Source organism: Grammomys surdaster, unplaced genomic scaffold, assembly GCF_004785775.1.
Source record: "Grammomys surdaster isolate TR1022 unplaced genomic scaffold, NIH_TR_1.0 126391, whole genome shotgun sequence".
NCBI classification, from domain to species: Eukaryota; Metazoa; Chordata; class Mammalia; order Rodentia; family Muridae; genus Grammomys; species Grammomys surdaster.
This window is the reverse complement of record NW_021621185.1, coordinates 16,342,699-16,362,406: the sequence shown is the minus strand read 5'-3', so window position 1 is coordinate 16,362,406 and position 19,708 is coordinate 16,342,699. Positions and strand designations below refer to the sequence as shown.

Genomic DNA, 19,708 nt, shown 5'->3' with positions numbered 1-19,708 from the left:
CCTTGAAATTGCTTTCTCTTTCATGATGTACCCTTGTTTAACACATTAAAAATATTTAACACTACTAAACAGTTGACTTATTTACTTTCCCTCCTATGTATTCAAACAAGATGAATAACCCTGGAAATTGTGTCCCATCTACACTGTGGAGTTGTGGGCTGCTGGGAGCAGGGACTGTCCCGGTCACCATGCTCAGAAACACTTTGCTGTCCTCTTCCTGTGACCCTGTGTGTGCACACTCCATGCCCCAGATGTCCTGCCCTCTTTCTCATTTGCCTCCTTTCATATTAGTGACTGTGAACACAGCTTAGTTCAGATCCCACCAGGTTGATGGCCAATCTCTTCCCCAACTTCATCATTCTTCACTGGAATTGGTTCCATGTAAGTGTGAAGTGAAATTTCAAACATGTACACTCTTATCTACTGCCCGACATTCCTGAGTTCTTCAGGAACCACCACACTGGCAAAAGGGGCCAACATGGTGTTGACCCTTCTTTCCTATTAACACCTCCTTAGATCTTTTTTGGAGAAAATCCATAGCCTCATGGATTCCCATGGATTCACGTGGGGAAAGATTCCCATGGACAGAAGTGATGCTTATACCCCAGACCAGCACTATGCTAGGTCCTCTATAGGCAAAGAGAAATTCTATTTCATTGAATGACAAATTACAGAACTGGTTCCTTATATTAATTAAAATTACAGAGCCATGCCTGTTAACTACAAATTCTTATTACCAACAGAGAACAGGATGGGTGTTTAGGTAAAACAGTCTGATGACAACCTCCACAGAAGCCAGGCAGGCCACACCCTTCAAGGACACAGAGATGTGAGCTTAAATATTGTGTGCACAAAACACTCCACCACCCGGCCTGCTTCACTACCGCTAGACTTAGAGAGGATCTCTTAACATAGAGTGACACCAGTGTGAAGTTATGTGACATAATGTGGCCTCTATTCTCAGACACATGCTTCGTTCTCAACCCCACCTCATTCACGATTTGATAAATTTATGTCTGATTATGTTATTAGGTCATAGGTTGAACTGGCAATGGATACAGAGAGCACAGGTGTTTGACAGTTTCCACGGCACTGACGTTACTTTTAAGGCTTGTTAACTTTTGAAAAACAATTCTTTAAAAAAAATCCTACACAAATGAGGTAGAAAGTGTTTCATGGATAGGAAGGAAGGAGGGAAGAAGGAAGGACAGAGAGAGGGAGAGAAGGAAAGAAGGAAGGAAACAGAGAGGGAGAGAAGGAAAGAAGGAAGGAAGAAGGGAGGGAGGGAAGGAAAAAATTGTGCTTTTAAAGTTTTTAATTTTAATTTTAATTTTAAAATTGTTTTAGATCGATTTACTCTATATGCATGAGTGTTTTGCCTGCATGCAGTCATGTGTATCATGTGTGTGCCTAGTGCCTGAGACAGTCAGAGGAGAACACTGGGTCTCTTGAAACCGGAGTTAATGGATGGATGGTAATGAGCCATCACATAGATGCTGAGAACCAAACCTGGGTCCTCTGGGAGGGCAGCCATTACCTGCTGAGCCATCTCTCCACCCACCCACCCTTGAGTTATTGATTAGATGTGGCCTATACTGAAACAAGAGGACAAGTGCGGTGACATAGACTGCAGCTGATTAAGAGTGAGTAACCACCAGAAAGGAATAAACCTGCAGTGCCAATAATCCCTAAACTATTTTCTCATTAAGAAAACATGAGACAAGAGCCCTGCAAGGTTAGGGTTGCTCTGTAGGAGGGGAACAAAGCCTGGAAGGCAGCATTTTTGTGTCCAGAATTTTGTTGCTGCATGTACCCAACTGCCAAAGTCAGCAAGAAAAGCAACTGGGGGCCCTTGCAAATACATTCCTTATTGTTTTAGTCCTGGAGGGGGGATCTGATGCTTCTGAAAGCAGAGAATGAAGAGGAAAAAAAAAAACAAGCACAGCAGGGCAGACCCCAGCCTCAGCACTGGTTCTCAGGCCCTCTTATCAGGAAAGAGCCTGCTGATAATCTGCGGGAGGAAGGGGGCTTTCTTCAGCCGCCTCAAAACATATTAGATAGCCACAACGGTCTCTGTGAAGCCCACAGAGGAGAGGGATCTGGGACACAGTGGCCATGAGCTAGCCCTGGAACTCTGGTCTTAGGAGCAAATGCTTTATGACACACACATATACAACCCCTGCCATTGCCCTCAGAATCCCACATGTACAGAGCCAAATGGGGAAGGACATAACTGTTTGGATGCTTCAGTAGCTAAAATTTAGTCACTTTCAGTTTTCTCCCTTAAAAAAATACCACAAAACTATAGAGTAAACAAATCTCCATCTTTATATTGTGGAAAGGATGAAAGTAAACAATATGAAGCCTTTTGTCATTCGAATGCCAGTTTGCTGCCCCCTTGAGACTTAAGTGTGTTTCCTTTATCTACTATTGATGTCTCTGTTTAAAGATTCCCGACCCATGGCACCTGCCACCCATCCATTTTCTGCTGACTAATAAACTACTGTCCTTGGTCCTTTCTCCCTCTGGCCGCCTACACTGGCCTGTATACCACTCATGTGCATTTCCATTAGAGGTGACAACTGGAGTCAGGGAGGGAGGGAACGTGGGAGAGAACACTCAGCTGTCCCGTTTCACCTCCGACCGGCAGGGGGAGTGAAAGCTTAGGAAGTATATATATAATGAGAACTTGCTGTTTTCAGGCCAACAGTGAATGCACATGTTCTATACCAATCCTCACCCACTTCTTAAAGGTGCTACGTACAGATTAAAAAGACACTCTGGCCAAAAGCTGAGCAGCCATCCCATGGCTCTTGTTTCGCTGGGGTTCAGTCAGGTTCAGTCAGGTCCATTCTGTGTGGCTGAAGCCACACTCTTGTACCCATGAATCAGCATTAGGAGCTTCTCTTCACTACTGCATGGACTAACCCTGCCGTGCGGGGACGCACGAGCCTGAGGCTGGGAGACAAAGCCAAGTGTCCACTCCACCGCCAATTGCTCGGCCTGTCTAGGTCCGATGCATTTTTTTAATGACCAGGGTGGACTGGGATGCCTCTAAACCCCTCCCCAGCTCTATCTTTCTAGAACGCCGTTCATCCAGACATGCCTTGCTTAGTTCCTATGCATGTGGCTGCTGACCTGTGTCCTTCACATCACTGACCCAGAGGCTGTCAAACCGGCCTGGGCTGGAGTCCACCTCACTTAGGAAGTGCTGAGCATGACTGCAGATTACAAAGAAATGCATGCAGCACCGACTGGATTAGGGGACACACATAAAGTCCGTGACGTTGGGGTGAGGTCACTCTTGTCATCCTTGCTGCCTCTATGAGACCTCCAGAGCAGACCTTTTCTTTCCTCTCCCTCTCCCTTTCAAATCTAGGCACGGACCAGTTCCCATCTCTCTGTGAATTAACCCCAGGCTAGTCCTACTTGCATTTTTCCTTCTCTGTGTAAAAGAAAAAGGTTTCTATAGTACATATTAACACTGTCAGTGACATACAACTTAGAGCTTAGTTGGATAGTGTCTTACACTACAGGGGACTTAAGGAACGGCTCAGTGGTTAAGAACACTGGCTACATTCCCAGAGAACCCTGGTTCAGTTCCCAGCCCACATATGACTCTCACAACTGTCTATAATTTCAGTTCCAGGAGATCAGATGCTCGAGTCTGACTCTGTAGGTACCATGCCTGGTGCAAGACACACATGCAGGCAAAAGAGTCACACACATAAAATAATTTTCTTAAATTAAGAAGTCATGTACTACTAGCAGGTTTGTTGGATGGCTTATCTTAAGCTCTTGAAGACAGAACTCGAAACTTTTCTGTGTAAATCAGCGGTCAGCACGTGACTCTTTCTATAGAGAACAGGGGCAGAATGTTAGAATTAAAGGGACATGATTGATGAAGCTGACAAGAGACACAGTTGTGATGTTTCCATTCTCCACCTGACAGGATTCAGAATCGCACCTCTGGGTAGTGTCAACCAGTGTCCTTCTGATCTATCCAAGGAGGGAGGACACTCTGAGCAGAGGCAACACCACCCACGGGCTGGGGTCCCACACTGACAGAAAGAAGAAGCACGCTTAGCAACTGCTGCTGTTTGCACTCATCTCAAGGGTTCTTGGAGCTGCGGTTCACCAGAACCTTCTTGAACCAGTTCCTAATTTTACTTGGTTCCTCCAAAGTGGAATCCTGACATCAGCACAGCCCTGCAGTCATGTTTGGACAAGACTACCTTGTTCAAGTAACACATTCAATAACACTGCTCTGCAGAGTTGACAGGTATATATTAACAATTAGCCTGTTTGATAGAAGTGATCTCTGGAACACTTGCTGAGGCTGCTGCTGGAGGACACAGCAGATATGAACAGACAAGATACACGTGAATGGGCAGGGCCCGGCGCATGCGTGGTGGCTTACTTCTTTATACCTGCGCTTTCCAGGTGCTCATTTCTCTCTCTCAAATCTACCTTCGTCCTCACTCAACCAGCAGTGAAGCTTGTGCAACCAAACACCCCTCTTGCCTCAGAGGGAGCTTGAGCTCCAGGAATTTCTGAGACTAGTCAGAAACGGAACCATCATAAACTTGACCTTTAAAACGGAACACAAAGGGAAAGGAGAAAATAACTCTAAACAATTAGAAAGCTTCCTGCAGTTTAGTCAATAAATATGCTCAGTTCAATACGCTCTTCCATTAATAATGAGCTCAGAGAAAGGCCATGGCGCTATCTGCCCACAGAAGCGTGAGAATGTTCATTACTTCATGTTACACAAGGTGAAAATTCAAAATATCAACAATGTGATATTCTTGCATATATTAAGTAATACAATAAAACACTGACAATCTATAAATGTAAGAGTTGAGGGGTGTCCTTTCCTTAGACACAGATGGAGCATTCAGTGGACTGTCACAAAGACACTAAAAGCAAGACTTGTCTAGAGCCCTTAAAGTACACTGGTCATCATTTTCCCTCAGTGAAGTAATCAAAAGGAAACAACCCTTATGAGTAAAAATTTCATGTGACCCAACATGCTCTTTGTGCAGACACTAAGATGCAACATCTCAAGAGATAGCATGGATCAATAGGTGGCTCAAGGACAGGTCATTCCAGCCTCATAGGTTCAACCCACTTACTGATACTCTCTCTTTGACCGACATTTGTTAGAAGCGTATGCCACAGCAAGGTGAGCAGTGGCGTGCAGAGTGACCTGGTTTATTACACTAACAGTTCTCGGCTTTGTGAGACATTCACTTACAGGTCTAGAACTAGCTAGCGGTCAGATGGCTTGTTCCTAGCACAGAGCTCTATGCTATGGTATAAGTCTGCCAACGGCACAGCACACTTAAAGCCATGGAGCAGGACTCTGTCCTATTGCTAGCTATCCATTCTGAAGGGAATCCTGGACAAATATGGAAAGGGGACTTTGGAAATAGAGCCGTTACATATAATTTGTTAAATTTTGTTGGAAATAATCAATTATGCATAATTTTGCTAATGCCCAAGTGATAAGTGTTGAAGCTTCATATCCTACAATTACTTCCCACATCTAGGCATAAATCTGCTGTTGAACAGGCTCTGGTGTTCTAAGATGTCACTGACTTCATGGATAAGACCCTTCTCCACTGTGCAGTGCTGGGCTGAGCACCTCGGAGCCTGCTCAGCGAATGGCAACTTCACTTTAGAGTCAGAGAGGCCCCCAGGCCCATTCCACACATTCCAAAGTCCTCAGGTTTACAACCCACATACATGATAAATCCACAGCCTGGGAACTGCCACACAGATTACATGTGTGCTCTGGTCACAGACTGCACCCTTTGCAGCTCTCAGCAAATGCACCCCAGTCTCTGACAAGATTGCCCAAGTGCTACAGACCATGGTTAGCAAGCTATCAATATCCCTAGGAATAAGATTGCTTGGGACAGGGGTTCTCAGCCCAAATTCTCCTATTTCTTAAATCTCTTCTTGTAGTTCCATGCTTTATTGTCAGAGCCTCCTAGAAGCCCTGTTCTTTGTGTGCCTCCACACACCCCGAGCTAACCCCCACCCCTGAGGATCAGAAATACCTGATCCTGCTAAACACCTGCTATCATCTCCCCACTGCCAGAGGAGACCAAGTAAGCCAACAAATGGCCATTTAACAGACCGTGAAACTAACCCAGAATAAACAAAGCTCATTAGCGGAAAAGTGGGACCCAAACTCTGATTACATGCTATCAAAGAAGGATAAAGGGGTCACTGTTGTATAAAAAGAACACAATGGTCCATAATGGGACCACTGTGTAATGTGTAACGTGTAATGGAACAAGCAATATTTGCTTACAGTAAAATTCATCCCATACTGTAGAAAGGATGGATAAGGTGGAGCTGTAGCCAAGCGGTAAGTTGCCTACATGGTCTGTGAAACTCCTGATTTGAACCCTAGCACAGGAAAACAAACAAAGAAACAAATTAAATCCATACCAGGATGGCATTCATCAATCAATAGTAATTTATATCAGTGGAGGCATGAAGAACAGAATGATTAAATTCAAGCTTGTCTCCTTAGCTTTAATGACGAACCTAGAAATGAGCACTTTTTCTTTTTAAGAAAAGATTTGTTTATTTTTATCTTATGTGTATGGATTTCTGCCTGCATGCATGTCTGTACCATGTGAGTGCAGTGCCCACGGAAACCAGAAGAGGGCATCAGATCCTTTGGAACTGTAGTTACAGATGGCTGTGAGCTGCCATGCGGATGCTAAGAATAGAACCCCAGTCTTCTGGACGAGGAGGCAGGCTCTTACCATTGAACCATCTCTCCAGCCCCTACTTTTTCTTCAACTGAAAGGTATCTGGACGAAGATGAACTCTATGCTTGGTTGGTTTCTGGCAGATACATATATACACATACGTGTAAATTCATACATATGATTAATGAAACTATTAGCAAACATTCCTTGTTCATTACAAGCATATCATTGTTCTTTCTACACAGAGATTTGATTTCTAATCCTTCTTTGACAGCATGTGGTCAGAGTATATATTTCTCCTAGTGAGAAGAACACACACAGAGAGAGATACACACACACATACACACAGAGTCTATTCCTAGCAAGGTAAATTCCCAGGATTTGAATGAGAATTACCTCAGCTCAGATGTCCTCAAATTTCCATGTACAAAATAATTGTGTAAAATGCTGTTATAAGTTCTGAGGCCTCCAGTCCCAGGGTTTAGATTCAGTACATCTATGGGAAAGTACAAGAAACTGGTTGCACCATTAGGAACACTGAGAACCACTGGTCTAGCTGATCAAGAACTGGCTGTCACTAGTGAGTAGCCCTACACAGAATGGGATTTTGTACAGACTCCTTAAGTTTAACAACCAGGGAGATGAGCTGTGCTGAGGGGTCCGGCGAGCATCTTGTTCTCCTAGCGCTTCTTCCTTTAGCCAATATCTAGCCAAAAACAGAGAAAGATGGAAGCACATGATGATGAAGAGAATGGTGGAAGCTCAGGACATGACACTGGGAAGACAGCTTATAATGCTAGAATCTTGAAACTGTTCCCCAGAGTTTAAGGCCAACAGAGCTGACCCACACTACTTGGTCTCTGGACAGTAGCCTTTCCACCTACCTGAACAGAGACAGGAGAAAGCCTGGGAGTGATAATTTTGTTCACAACCAAAGAATGGTTACCTCTTTACCCTTCTATACATAGTCAAGAGGTCTTGGTGACTTTCAGTAGACAGGACAGGAGGAGAGAAGAGTCTCCTGGGCCATATGCAAAAGTAAAACATTGACGGGACAGAGCTGGGCAGAGCCAGTTCACTGCACTCAAGGTTGGCAGAAGAGCCAATGGCCACAGGAGAAGGAAACAAACTTGGTCAAATGGCTCTGCAGGGCAGAACACGCTTTTCTCTTCAGTTCTGGGGCTCAGTAAGCTGTGCGCATCACCTGACCACAAGGCACAGATGTGGGATAGAATTGGCCAGGGACAGAGAGATGGCCACAGGTGCTGTGTAGTCTTTCTAGACCCCGTATCACTCACATTCAGAGAAAGAATACACAGTGGCAATGATTTTGCATAAAAACAAAGATTCTAGAGTTCTTCTTTAAAGGACTTGAGGAAAGGCTGGCTTTGGGAAGAGATGCTGAGAAAGTTAACGAGAGATAAAAGACAGATGAGCTGTAGCCGGATAGTTTATAATAAACTCAGTAATGTGGGGGGAGTTGGAAGGAGCTAAGAAAAGGGGACCGGAGAGAGGGGAAGATGGCGGCAGATGCGCGTGTGTCTGTAATATAATAAGGTAATTGTAATATCTAGGTTAGTTATTGGTTTACACTTCTAATTGTGTGGGCTTCTTGTTAATTGAACATTACCAAACATATAAAGCCTTTGGATAATAATTAAGCATTAGAGTCTCATTTCTACCAGATACTGCGTGAATTGCGGGATGGTCTGGGCTCAGCCAAGCATTGTAGAGACAGTGTGGTAGACTGGCAGAGCCATCTCCCACGCTGGCGTCTTGTGGGTGTCAGGACCAGTATTTCTGGCTGGCTGTTTCTAGCTGTGGTGCGCCCATGGCCTCTGGCAGCTTCCAGCTGTGGAGCGCTTGGCTTCAGGCCTCGGAGCATGGTGGCCTGAGCTAAGCAAAGCCACCACCTCTTATATAGTCAGCTCAAACCTTCACTTTCTAAAATATTATCAGAAACAATGAGCTAAAAAGGACAATCGATTAGCAGTCAGATAATGACTACAGGAGATCTGAGTTTAAATTCTGGCTCTCTGGTGTGTCTGACACAAGGCTAACCTCATAGCTTCTCGAAGTTTGGGTTCCTTCTTTGATAAAATAGGGACTAGGAACGAGCTCACAAGGTAACCTCAAGCTATCCCGTTTACACCATGAGTAAGTACAGGGCAAGGGGAGGAAAAAGCTAGAGGGCCACTGGGTGTGCAGTCAAGCTTTAACAGTGAAAGTCCACTCTACCACGGAACTCAGAGGCCAAGGAAGCATGGACTGCAGAGATATTAAAAACACAGGCACAATAACCTCCACCCGGGTCACTGAAGGACTGAATCAAAATGGCGAAACTGTCAGCTGGTGGTACAGAGGAGTGGGGGAGATTGGGAAAAAGGACAAAAAGCCAGAAAGGGATAAGAAAAGAAAAGAAGCTAAATTAGCAATTCATCTGTTAAAGTTTGGGTTTCCCTCTAAGTCAAGCTGAATAAAGGCAACAAGCTAAAATGTGGACACTGAAAACTTATAGGAAAGAAGAATCATGTGTCGGTACAATCTCAGCAGTCACCATATCTCAGGCTAATTCATTTTTAAAACATTGGGCGCCTCATATCCAGACATAAGTAAGAAGATTTAAACTGTGGAGATAACTTTTAAAATGCCCCCAAAGAAGGTTCTAAGGACCGCCTACTAACTCAAATCATAGAATGAGATGGGAAAGCACCCAACTATCTTACCACAAGAATTTAACGAAGACAACAGAGCCTGCTGGTGATAAAGGAAACCAGCTCCACTCTCACTTGTGGATTGATGGGAAAAATCTTAGCAAAATCAAATTAGGAGCACTATACAAGCACACAGGTATAATCAAGCTGCATTTAACTCCCAACAAAGCGGAGATGACCTAAGATTAGACATCAGAGTATCAGGACAGAGACAGCTCTAGTGTCAGGTAACCACCATGCTTTCAATGAGAAGCCTCAAATATTATTTTTGCCAAATTGAATAAAATGTTACAGATGTTTATAAAATGATTAGCTCTGTTTTAAAAAATGCTCGCAAATCTGAGATCATGGAACGAGAGAAACGCCGATCTTCAAATATTTTTTCATTCTCACATATCATGAAAAAAATTTATCCCATCTCTTCCCAGACATTCTTGACACCAATTTCTCTATTCCTGTGAGACTCACTTTGAGATATTTAACAGTTTCCAGAGTGAACATCTTCATTTCTGAGCCCTTTTTAGGTCATGAGTAATGACATATTAATCCATACTCAGAAAAATCACTGTCCAGAGACAGTGTAATCATGACAAAGGCATGGGTTTTTTAATTTAAAGTCTTCAATTTTTGTGATTATGAGGGCATTTTCAAGAAGAATTGCTAAACTGTTATTAAGCATCCTGGCCTCCTTTTTGCTCATTGTTTGTAGAGACTCTACGGCCTTCAACACCAATGCTGATAAAAACACGATAGAAGGGCTTTTTTCTTTTTAATGAAGTAAACTGAGGCTGACTCCAAGATTATAAGAAACTCCGTAAAGAATTAATCTAAGATGTCTTTTTTTTTTGATTTGGGTTTTTTTTGTGTGTGAAAAACAAAAAACACAAAAACAAAAAACAAAAAAACAAACAAACAAAAACAACCCACATTCAAGCCACATCTCACATTCAAGCCTCATCAATACAGGGAACACTTAGAAAATTATGGTATGTCAATGACACTAAAGCAAGTGCACGCGCTGCTCATGCAGACACCACTGGCCCACCCTGCCTGGATCCTCATCACTGCAACTCGCCATGGAAACAGCTCTGGGATGTCGGAGGTAGATGAGAACTCAAACACCCTCTCACCAGGGATGGGGTTGAGCACAAAGGAGCCCAGCACTGCAGAGGCTGAGACAGGAGGACTGAGAACTCGGTTCAGCTTGGCTATAGGGTAACCAGACCCTGTCTCAGATAAAGAAACAGACTGTCATCATTGAGGCCAGAAAATGCCACGAAGGAGTCTGAAACACAAAACCAGACATGCCCAAATGTGTGTGACCCTGGGCTAAATGTTTCTTTGTGTCTGGCTCTCACATCTGTAAGATGGGGGAGCAGTCCTCAGGGATGTGTTACTGTGAAGGTTGTTAAACTTAACCATGTAAGGCTCCTGAAATTGTCTTGTATACAGTAAGTGCTTAAACTCACTAGACTTGATAACTATGCCTAATTAAAAACAAAGCAAAACAAAAGGACAATGAAAGCAATCATGAGACCAGCAAGATGATTCCTCTTTGTGTGGCCTCACCCCTACACCGTAACGTTTCTGTGAAATCTGCTGAATGATAAGCTCTACTCTCTTGAGTGGAATTGCCAATCAAAGGTTTTGGTGTTAGCCAAGGTCACAAAGATTTGAAGAATTCACTTATCTGAAATACTGTCTTAAACAAAAATGCAAACATATTGGGGGGAAAACTTAGATAATATTGTGAATATTGCAAACTTTAAAGATGTATACAGATATGTGTATCATATATATATCAAGTATATTCACACACATTAAACTTTTTACATCTATAAAGCAAAAGAAATTGTAGAAAGGGAGTTATCAAGAGCTCCCTTTCTTGGTGATTAAAAAACTCTGTGATTGAGGTAAACTCAACACAAACTTTAGGAAAGACTGGTAAATAAATTTTCCAAGCAATAAACGAAGTATAAAGAAAACAGAACAAGAAGCTAAGAATGTTAGAAGACTCATCTCTGGTGGCCTGCCTCCACGAAGGTGGTCTCCAGCCATCTCAGGCCACAGAGGTTTTATTTTTCTTTCACCATTTTTTCGCACTTACTTTTTCTATTGAATAAGTAACTTTTATTGTCAGAAAACAATTTTAATGCAAAAATATCTTACACCTGGAGACTCTAGACTAAGCTTAATTTGCTCCTTTTCTAATCTGGCTTTATCGTGCCCCAGCCTGTGCCAGGACACAGACCTTAGGTTAGCAGTAGTCGTGCAGGCTTAGCAGAAGGCTGTGGTGACCAGCACTCTGGGGAGCTGCCATCCTGGTAACCTGTGGATATGTGGTGGCTGCTAGTTCACTCAGTCTGGTCTTCAAGTACACTTGTGGCGTATTAAAGAAAAAGGAGGAAAGGTTTACATTGCAACCAAGGCTCCACTACAGAACTTGCATTTATTTTCCTGTGGAAATGCTAACGTCTCCAGTCTGCCTTCATTCTACCTACCGAATGACACATCCTAGGGTTTCCCAAGAGATGGATTTCCAGAACTGCTGAACTGACCTGTGGAGAAGATGAAGACTGTGTTGTTCCAGAGCCCATGGTTTTTTAAGGCTTTGGTGACATTGCCCACTGCTTCATCCATGAGGGACACCATCCCTGCGAAAATACGTCTGTGTTTATCTTGGATGAAGTCATATGGTTCCATGTACTCCTCAGGGACCTGCAGGGGATCGTGGACCGACTGGAATGCAAGGTAGAGGAACAGTGGCTGCAAAGAGAATTTGTAAACCGAACATGAGTTAAAAGAAATGGACGCTTTAAATACAAAACATGAGACAATCAAGATTTCTCAGTTCATATAAATAATTTTAAGACAATCTACAGAGTGTACCAAAATATCTATGAATCATATGTATGACAAGGAACTCAATCCAGAGTACATAAATAATTCAACAATAAAAGGTAATTTACTTAAGTACAGAGAATTTAAATAGGTATTTCTCTAAAGAAGACGTAACAAATGTTCATAACCAGGGGACTGCAGAACAAGCACTACAGTAAGATGCCACTGCTTCATACTCATTAGGATGCTTAGAGTTTTAAATAGAAAGCAAAGATGTTGACAAAGCTATGGAGAAATTAGTTAGCAGGAATGCAAAGCAATATATACATAGACACTGAAAAAACAGCATGAAGTTCCTTAGTATTACACACAGCTACCATACAACTCAGCCTTCTTATTCCCAGAAAACCATGAACGCACATGTCCGTGTGAAATGCACACGGATGCGCATTGCAACATTGGTCATAATGGCCAAGAATTAGGAAGACTCAATGTTCACAAACTGATGGATGCAAAAATAAGATTCAGAATATTTTTAATCACAGTATATACCAACTAAATAATGAGTAACAATATAATTGGACTTTGAAAACACGAAAAAGAGTCAATCAGAGACTATATCTTGTATTACTGCATTGATTTAAATTTTTCAAAGAAGCAAGTCTGTGGAGACAGAAAGTAGGTGAGTGGATGTCTGTGGCTATGGGGAATTCTGGGAAGAGGGATGAGGAGGGACTACTAGGAGATAGAAATTTCTTTCAAGCCGGGCGGTGGTGGCACACACCTTTAATCCCAGCACCTGGGAGGCAGAGACAGGCGGATTTCTGAGTTTGAGGCCAGCCTGGTCTACAGAGTGAGTTCCAGGACAGCCCGGGCTATACAGAGAAATCCTCTCTCAAAAAAACCAAACAACAAAAAAATTCTTTCAAGAGTGATGAGAGGTTTTAAAACTAGATCATGGTGGTGATCAAATGTCTCTTAAATTTCTTAGTTAACTGTATACTTTAAGTGAGTGAATTTTATAATATACAAATTATGTCTCAGTAAGTATGTTCAAAAGATGATGAGACCTAGAACAAAATATGAAGGTCAGAGTCCTAGAATGGGGCAGAGGGCTCTGACCCAAATAAACAATAATCTCAACAACATACCACATATTGAATGCTTTATATAGAAAATACTCTGATAATAATCTGGCTACTTTATCTCATTTAACACTCAAAACCATCCCAGTACATTCAGTTTACAAACAAGTTAACCAAGGCTTCAGAAGGTTAGCTGTATGCCCGGGTGCCATTATTTGATGAGGGCTTTCCTACTGGTAACTTCATTGTTACAATGTTGCCATGCACCAACAGATAAGCTAGCTAAAAGTAAGGAGAAGTTTACAGAGTTTTGTTTAACACAGCTTTGAGGAAACAGTGGGTTTTGTTTGATTTTTGATATTGAACCAAATAAATGTGAGGCCAGCTTAATTACTGGAAATAAGAGTGTGATCCACAGGTTCTGTTTTTTCTCTAGGCCAGCTCGGAACAATCAGTATCTGTGATATTCCAGGTCAGGCCTTTGTCCTTAGGGAGCCTCTCTGAAGATATCCCCTGCACCATGCCGTATAGAATTTTCCAATATGTTTAAAACCCTCAAAGAGACAATCAATACCTTTGATCCAAGAATAAGCTCATTTATGTGAGGCATTTAAATCATAAGTGAATGAAGCAAAAAGGCAGGTGGGAGAAACTGACTTCGCTTTTTATTGTCAATTGTTCTAAATTACACAACCCTTTGATGGAATGAGTGCCAATCAATTAGTGGATGGAAACATATGATAAGAGGAAGGACTATCCATGCAGGGAGCTTCAATAGACATCCTTAAGTTTATTTGGAGTTCAGACATTTTGAATTAAATGTTAAAATTAAATGTACACTTTTTCCATGGAAAAGATTTCAAATTCCTACTCTTACAGTCTATACCAACACTTCTGACACAATTTTGCTCTGCCTCTGTTCCTCCACACACTTTCCACTCTACCCAGACAGGTCATGCTGACACTCTGGGGTCCCTCTGGATAGAGGTGAAGCTGGCCAGTCAGGTGACTGTCACATGTGAGAGCCTCACACTGTTTGCTGACTAGATCATAACGTTATAATTTACAAGAAGAGATGCAAGTGTTCTTTGAACAATGACAACAAAAGTTGTCTTTTCTTTCATTTCATCCTGAGCAGTCCGGGGCAGTTTGCTGTGGGGTGAACAACTCCATATATTTGCATAGCTCTGGATTACCAGGAGCTGTGTACAGCCCAATTTATGAGGTTAGGACCAATGAAACACATTTTATATACTCCCTGCACCCACTTTGTTTTATTGTTTGAGACAGGGTCTTTCTACGTAGCCTGGCTAGCCTAGAACTCACTATATAGATCAGGCTAGCCTCAAACTCACACAGATCCACCTACCTCTACCTTCCCAACACTTGGGTTAAAGGTGTGTACTATCACATCCAGCTATTTTATATATTTATATCACCATTATAAATCATGTTTTCAGCACTCAGAAGGTGAACTTTATTCATAAACAATCCAGTCTCCAACTTCACCAAGTGGAAGCATTACTATAGCATTTTTAATGTGATATGTGAGTGTATGTGTGTGTGTTTTGCCTGCATATATGTCTGTGTACCATGTGCATGCAGTACCCACAAAGGCCAAAAGAGGGCATCAGCTCCCCTGGAACTGGAGTTACAAACAGTTGTGAACCGCCATGTGGGCGCTGGGAACTAAACCAGGTCCTCTGCAAGAGCAGCACATGTTCTTAACCACTCAACCATGTCCCCAGCCCCACTGTACTAAGTTTAAATTATGGAGGGAGGGAAGAATGGTAGTTTTTGTACTGCATGGTAGTCTGATAAAAGAACAATTATCTAAGGCTCGAAGATTCTCCAAACACCACCAGGACCATGCTTGCAGCCACTAGTCCTTGGGGTCCTCCCTAAGAAAAGCTGTAGTCAGTCTCTTTCCATTGGCTGGCTGGAACCCCAGCTCACTGCTCAGCACAAACAGCCTACATCTGGAGATTGTAAGTGTATCGATGGACATAAGGTCCTTGGCCTTGGAGAGAGGCCCATTCTCACCTCACTGACTCCTGATGCATACTGAAGTCCTGCCCCATGTTAACCTCCACCAATTTCTGTTTCTTAGAACCTGGCATATCCTTGGTATTTTCTTGAATCCAAACTCTTACTCTGATCAGCTCAATCATAGATGCCAAATTTTAGCCCAACCCTAATTGTGACCCTTTCAAGTATCCTAAGACTATAAAATGGAATCCTGGTTGGGAAAGCATAACTAGACATTTAAGTATCACATAAAATCCATACTTAACTAGCTGCATACTTGTGAGACTGTGAAAGGTAGCCTGGTTCCCAGTTGAGCTAAGGCTTGAAATCCTGAAAATACTGAAGGGACGGTAGGTGCTATGCCTGTTCCTGGGCACCAAGTCCCTGTCACTAGCCGCAGGCCTCCATAGATTTGCGGCCATCAGTCATGTAAGGGCAACACCCCAAAAAGGCCTGGAGGGCTTAGCCAATAAACTCTCCTTCCCAGACACTTCTCCCTGCAAAATGTATTTAACCTCAGGCCCGCCCTGAGAAGTGGGGTGTGACTTTACTCATCCACTTTCCGCCATAACAATAAATGTCTTAAAACCATAAGAAGCCATGGAAAAGGGCTTCGCCTATAGAGTGGCTGTCTAGTCTCCCATAGAAGACCTCTCTGCACTTCCAGCCATGGCCACCACCAGGCCCAAGCCTGCAGCCATCAAGTCAAAGGCTCTCCCCGTCGGACCAGCCAGAGCTCCCCAATTTTCCCCTCTGGCCCCGGGCTAGATCCAGCCCATCGACCCCCTATTCTGTTCCCAGCTCTTCCGCGGCTCTCAGCTGCGCCTGGCTGTCCAAGAGCCTGAGAACCAGACAGCTCTGGCCCCGTCATAGGCCCAGGGACCTCCAAACCAGCTTCTGCTGTCCCGCACCTTAGACTGTGCTTCCCCCTCCCCGGAGCGGTGTCCCACAGCTTCTCTATGGACCAACACCTGCCTGGTGACAGCACAGGGTAAGCAAGGTCAACACTTCCCTCGTCCTGCCTCCCAAGCGGGCGTGCCCTGTGGCAGAGCGGACGCAGGACCCATAACCCTACACATACTCATACTGAAGATGCCAACAGATCTTTTCCCTTTTCTATTATTCTCCATGGCACCTAAGATCTGTACTGTAAACATCCTCACCATGGAAAGAAGTCACATACCACTAAGGAGGAAAGCCTTATTTTTATGTCTTTATAGGTTTCCCTAATTCAAAGTATAAATGGGAAAAACATGAATACATTTTGAAACTACTGTTATATCTCTGACATCCAAATTAAGACATTTCTTCCCAGCTTGTACTCACACAAAGTCTTCCACTAGGAGTTATTGTTTTGTTTTCCTTAGGAATCTTCTAGTAGATTAGATATAGAGGTTTTTTTTCTTCAAAGTGCTGCTGTACTATTTTTAACAGAAAGTCATGTTATGAATATATTGCTTTTAAAAATAGTGCTATCACTATGAGAGTTACCCTGACATCAAGGAGAAAGGATGTCCCTTCCTGACACATGTAAAGACATGCTGGCTTGTGAACACTCCAAGTGAATAACCTTTAATGACTTCCATCTTAGAACAAATGTCATGTTATAATCTATATACAGCACCTGATTGCCTAGCATAGAATTAGGTTAAATCCAGGGAGAGATTGTAGAGATGCAGCTCCTGAAACCAGTGAGTTGCATCACTGTCTTGAGAACTGAAGCTGGGAGCATCTGTGTGCAGGGGCTGCCTTGTGAAAATGGCTGGGCTACTACTTGACTATTCTTTCCTTCACTTATGAACATGCTTGGGGACTCTAGGGATGATGAATAGTTCTTTAGAGCATCCCAGACACTGGCAGGAAACATCCGTCTCCCATCTGGTGATTTCATAATGCTACCTACGACCAGTGTCATGTTAACATCACCCCTCCCATGGGATGTGAGCTCTTGAGGCCTGTGACTGTCCTCAGTTCCGGTTTAGCTGCCCACCCACAAGCAACCACTGCTCCACAGCAGCTTCCTCTTAGCTACTCCGTGCTGTGAGGGCACCAGGAGACAATACTGTTCTGTACACATTTCTAAACATCTGAGAGATTGCTCCTCTTCTTCACGTTTCATGGTAGACATAGTTGCCTAGAGATGTCTGCATTACACCCTTAAAAATCCAAAGTTGGCAAAGCTGAGGCCAGTCAGTCTCCAGGAAGATCCCTCATACTGAGTAAGAGTAGCAAAGATGGAGCCTGGAAGGTTCTACATCAGACAAGGCATCACTGGCAGGTCACTAAGTCTGAATGGGTGAACAAGCCAGCCTCTCATCAAGCCTTGTGCTGAGCACCTCCAGGCAGTAAGAATGACTTTTATTGCAGACAGATTGTCTCTGTTGCATACAGTTGCATGATTAGATCAGATTGTGAGCCTGGAATAGGAAGCTGGCATCTGCTTGTCTCTGCACTTGTGAGTGTGTCAAGCTAACACTCACAGAAACACCCTAAGTACACAGGGTCTCCATAACGGCAGCATGGAGAATCACTGAGATAGGGTGATGAAACATTAATGCCTCGGGCCTGCCTCTGACCAATGCCTCACAGTATCTGACGTCAGCATTTCCTGCAAATGTCCCAGGAGGTTCTAATATGATGTCAAGACTGTGGAGCTGAATATGAACTGGGATTCCAAATCTCCGCACTCCGACACTAGCTGGGACTAGGGATGGTGGATAAAGTCGGTGCTATGGAGTCAGACGTGAGAGATCATGGTCTGACTCTGACTGTTTCAGCAGCCCTGTGGCTTTGAACAAGTCACTTCATTTCACCAAGCCTGTTTGCTTAAACAAACAGTATGTCTTCTTCAAAGGATAATAAACAGTTCCCTGAAAACCTCACTTTGGTTTTCTTGATACTAGGCTATGTCCATAAAATGCCTTCCATACAACTAAGAGCTACAATTCAGCCAGAGAGGGGCACCGTTGCTAACAACACTTCTTCCATGCTGTGCAGGCTCTTAGGCCCTCCTGCTGTCCTTTAAGCCTTCCCCACAGCCCCCCACTTAGAACACTCACCCACAGAGAACCATTCCACCCCAGACGCATCTTCTTACCCATTTCATGTTACAGGGAGCCATGTACCTAGCCCACCAACCATCCTGGTTTAAATCTAGACTTAAAATGTGCAGGTTTCTAAACATTTGAGAGAATGTTCCCCTTTCTTCATGTTTCATGGCAGTTGTCTAGAGATGTCAGGTAACTATGTCAGCTCTTAAATACCTAAAGTATGCCAAAACTGAGCACAGTCACCAGGGAAGATTTCTCATATAAGAGTATTCTTTGATAAGAGTATCGAAGACAGCGCCTGGAAGATTCTGTACCAGACAGAGTCATTAGTGGGTCTGAACAGGTCTGAGCAGGTACACAAGCCAGAACCCTGTGGAGGGTCCGGGCATTGTTAAAGAGACAAAGTGCAGAGAACTGGAAGGAGCTGGACACTTTCTCAAATTCTCCATGTCAGGTGGGCTCCCACCGAAGGACAATTTTTGTGAGTGTGTTAAAACAATTCTTCATAAAGACATGCTTTAAGCCTAGTGTCCCACAACACAAATATCTGCTCTGTTTCCAAAGCACCTATGTGCTAAACCCAGACAATTTGCATTTAAGGCTTCTCACAACTCTTTTCTCTTCCTACCTTCAGCTAAGTTTGCATATGACACACCTGATAGCTTCCTTATGGTGTCTGTGAAAACCAATATACATGCATATCAATTGTCAAAACCCAATATTACAAAGATGGCCATTTCTGTTGAGTTGGTCAATGAATGCCAAATCAAACAGCCACCTTTTGCTTTCTTAGTAAAAATCAGTCAACCTATTCTAACCTTTTATTAACATGGGGATATAAAAGATTAAGAATAAGCAAAATAATCCTAAAGAGAAAAATATAGAATGAAAGGACTTTCTCTAAGCCCTAAGTTCCCGACACGTCTCTCTAACCGAACCCTGCCTCGCACACAGACACCCGTTCGGGACCCTGAAGCCTGGTATTGCTAACCACTTACAGTGCACACACATAAAGCACCATATGAGTGAGCAGGGTTTCCACTGAAATCTTAAAGGACAGACGGCAGCCCAGGGTCCCTTCCTGTGAGAAGCATTTCCTATATACTGTACAGTTTTCTCCCAGACCTGATCCATCAAATCTTTTGAGGGAAGATCCACATTCTTCACTTTAACAACCTTCCCTTTCTGGCTAACTGGAAAATGCTCTAAAATTATATATATATATATATATATATATATATATATATATATATATATAT

The 19,708-nt window shown here is 43.2% G+C and overlaps 1 protein-coding gene across 1 annotated transcript in view; it reads right to left on the bottom strand.

Annotated features, from left to right (window-relative positions):
* Nucleotides 1-19,708, bottom strand: part of Arsb (arylsulfatase B) — a 165,758-nt gene that overhangs the window by 126,512 nt on the left and 19,538 nt on the right. Inside the window, exon 4 of the mRNA XM_028760183.1 lies at nucleotides 12,004-12,211. Within this exon, the coding sequence (XP_028616016.1) occupies nucleotides 12,004-12,211 (208 nt within the window). The remainder of the gene's footprint in view (nucleotides 1-12,003; nucleotides 12,212-19,708) is intronic.